The sequence below is a fragment of the Helianthus annuus genome, chromosome 5 (assembly GCF_002127325.2).
Source record: "Helianthus annuus cultivar XRQ/B chromosome 5, HanXRQr2.0-SUNRISE, whole genome shotgun sequence".
NCBI classification, from domain to species: Eukaryota; Viridiplantae; Streptophyta; class Magnoliopsida; order Asterales; family Asteraceae; genus Helianthus; species Helianthus annuus.
In genome coordinates, this window is record NC_035437.2 from 68,524,944 (window position 1) to 68,527,071 (window position 2,128).

The 2,128-nt window shown below is 41.6% G+C and overlaps 1 protein-coding gene across 1 annotated transcript; it reads right to left on the reverse strand.

Moving 5' to 3' along the window:
- Nucleotides 1-705: 705 nt before the first annotated feature.
- On the reverse strand, nt 706-1,810 carry LOC118492276. Its single transcript, XM_035990192.1, has 2 exons — nt 1,337-1,810; nt 706-1,235 (listed from the first exon to the last, which is right to left on the reverse strand). The coding sequence occupies exons 1-2, from the start codon at nt 1,508-1,510 to the stop codon at nt 987-989; spliced, it is 423 nt and encodes a 140-aa protein (XP_035846085.1). The 5' UTR covers nt 1,511-1,810; the 3' UTR covers nt 706-986.
- Nucleotides 1,811-2,128: the final 318 nt, after the last annotated feature.

Here is a 2,128-nt window from a genome sequence, read left to right on the forward strand (position 1 = left end):
AACTAAGACATTCCTAATCAAGGAATAATTATAAGTGTCTAATTAAACGTAGCTAAACTACTTGTCCGAGCTCTACCGAATCGTTAACTAAACGACAATAAGGTAGTGTTGTCTTAACTTAGAATAACCAAGCTATGGTTAATTGACCCCGTTTATAATTGGGATAATACTAAGTCACGAGATCGACTTAGCTTTCCAAGTGATTTAGAATATATATTTTTATGTATATAGTCAAATATATATACATACTAAGTCGTGTTAGTCGTCGTGAATAAAAGGCGTAGAGGGATAGCGGTAAGTCTTATTGTGGTCCTCGTAAAATGAGAATAAATAAATATATTTACGGTACGGCAATCTATCGTTGACGCTTGTAATAAATATAAAACATTATATTTATTTTATAAAATTACACGAAGAATCGACGTTTGAAATAAATATAAGCGATTATATTTATTTTATGAAAGTATATTCGGGTTTCGTTGATTAGTAACTTGTGTGTGTCGAAAAGTTATAATTTCGTTTTATAAGTTATAATACGTCGCCAAAAATAATTATACTTTATATTTATTTTATAATATAACTCGAATTCCGATATGTGTCGCTTTTAGAACGTAATTATGTTTCGTGTCACGGGTTTTTAGGAAAAACGAACAGAGTCACCTCTGTTTTTGGACGATCCCGACAATCAAAGTGTCGACATTTTTTTATCCAACTTCAACAATTTTCAACGACATCTCAATAATATAATCAATCTATATAAAATTCTCGTCGAGTATACTAAATGCAAACTAAATTATAAACGAATCGGTTCAAGCTCGGTGCGCGTTAACTAAACAAAATCTAAACTGAAACTCGCATCATTAAAACTTTACGGCGTCTCGTGTTGACTGAGTTTGACCTTAGTTGACCGAGTTTGACCGTCTGAGTTGACCGAGTCGACTCGCTAAGTTGACCAGGTATGACCGAGTTGACTCGCTTTGACCGAGTTAACTGAACCGAGTCGTCTGACCAAACCGTAGCCGAGCCGAAGATGTTGGCTGACCCGAACCCATTAACCAGTTGACTAATCTTGACCGTTGACCCGAACCATAACATAATCCGCACCGCAACAAAACCCGAATCACCCGTAACTGACCCTTGCTCCTTGTAACCTGAACCAAAGCTAACCACTGTCGACCGATTTTGACTACGTTTGACTGAACCCGAATGAGCCGAAACCCAAGCCGAAATGTGACCTGAAAAACCCGACACAAATCTGACCATTTAACCTGAAATCGACTTGAAAAAATCCGAAACAAAACCAAATCAGAACTTGAAAGAGCCGAAGCTGAATTACCTCTATAACCGCTGCCATCGCTGTCGCCGGCCGTCGCTCACGGTGCTGCTGCCGCCGCATATCTCCTCCGCCATCTTTCTCTCTCATTGATATCTTGGGCCAGCCGTCACTCACCACCACCTCTGCCGGTGCTTCTGATCTACGAGGGTGGGGGTGTGCCCGTCGGTAAACCATACAGTCGCCGGTAAACCAACCGTCACCGGCCGGAGCTTCCCCTGTTGTCGGAGCTGATTCAGGGAGATGAGGGGTGTGTCTGGTGGTTGTCGGTAACGAACCGCCACCGGAAACTGTGACCGGCTCCTTTTCTTGTCGTGAAATCGAGAGAGTGAAAGAGAGAGAGAGAGATATTACGGGTGTCTGGGTGTGAAAAGAGAGATGGTTGAGTGTGCTTATCGGAATGCGAGACGCCGGAGCTCTGATCTTCGGTCACCGGAATGGATGAGAGAGGGAGAGGATACTGTGTTTGTGTGCGGTTAAAAATGAGGACTGATTTAGGGTTTTGAACTTTAGTTAGTTATTTATACTAGGTTTCTTTAAGTGGGCTTGGGCCCTAGGCCCACAGGCCTGCTTATCGAGTTTATATGCGGCCCGATGCATTTTGGAAGCCCGTTTTTGCACTCAAACGTCACGTAATGTCGTAAAATAAAATCTTAGAGTTGAAACACTTGAACTTATGACATATACCGTTTTTAGACGCGTATGCGCGTTGGTCGCGTTAAATCGCGTAGCTGCGTAGTTTGTCGTTTATAACTCGCTTTTCGATCCGTTTTCAACTATAGGTAATAAAATTCA

Excerpts from the sequence above, each read along its gene's own strand:
- LOC118492276 (XM_035990192.1), bottom strand. The coding sequence starts at position 1,510 with ATGGTTTACCGACGGGCACACCCCCACCCTCGTAGATCAGAAGCACCG. Across the intron at positions 1,236-1,336 it reads CGATGGCAGCGGTTATAGAG|GTCACATTTCGGCTTGGGTT; the intron begins GTAATTCAGCTT and ends CGGGTTTTTCAG.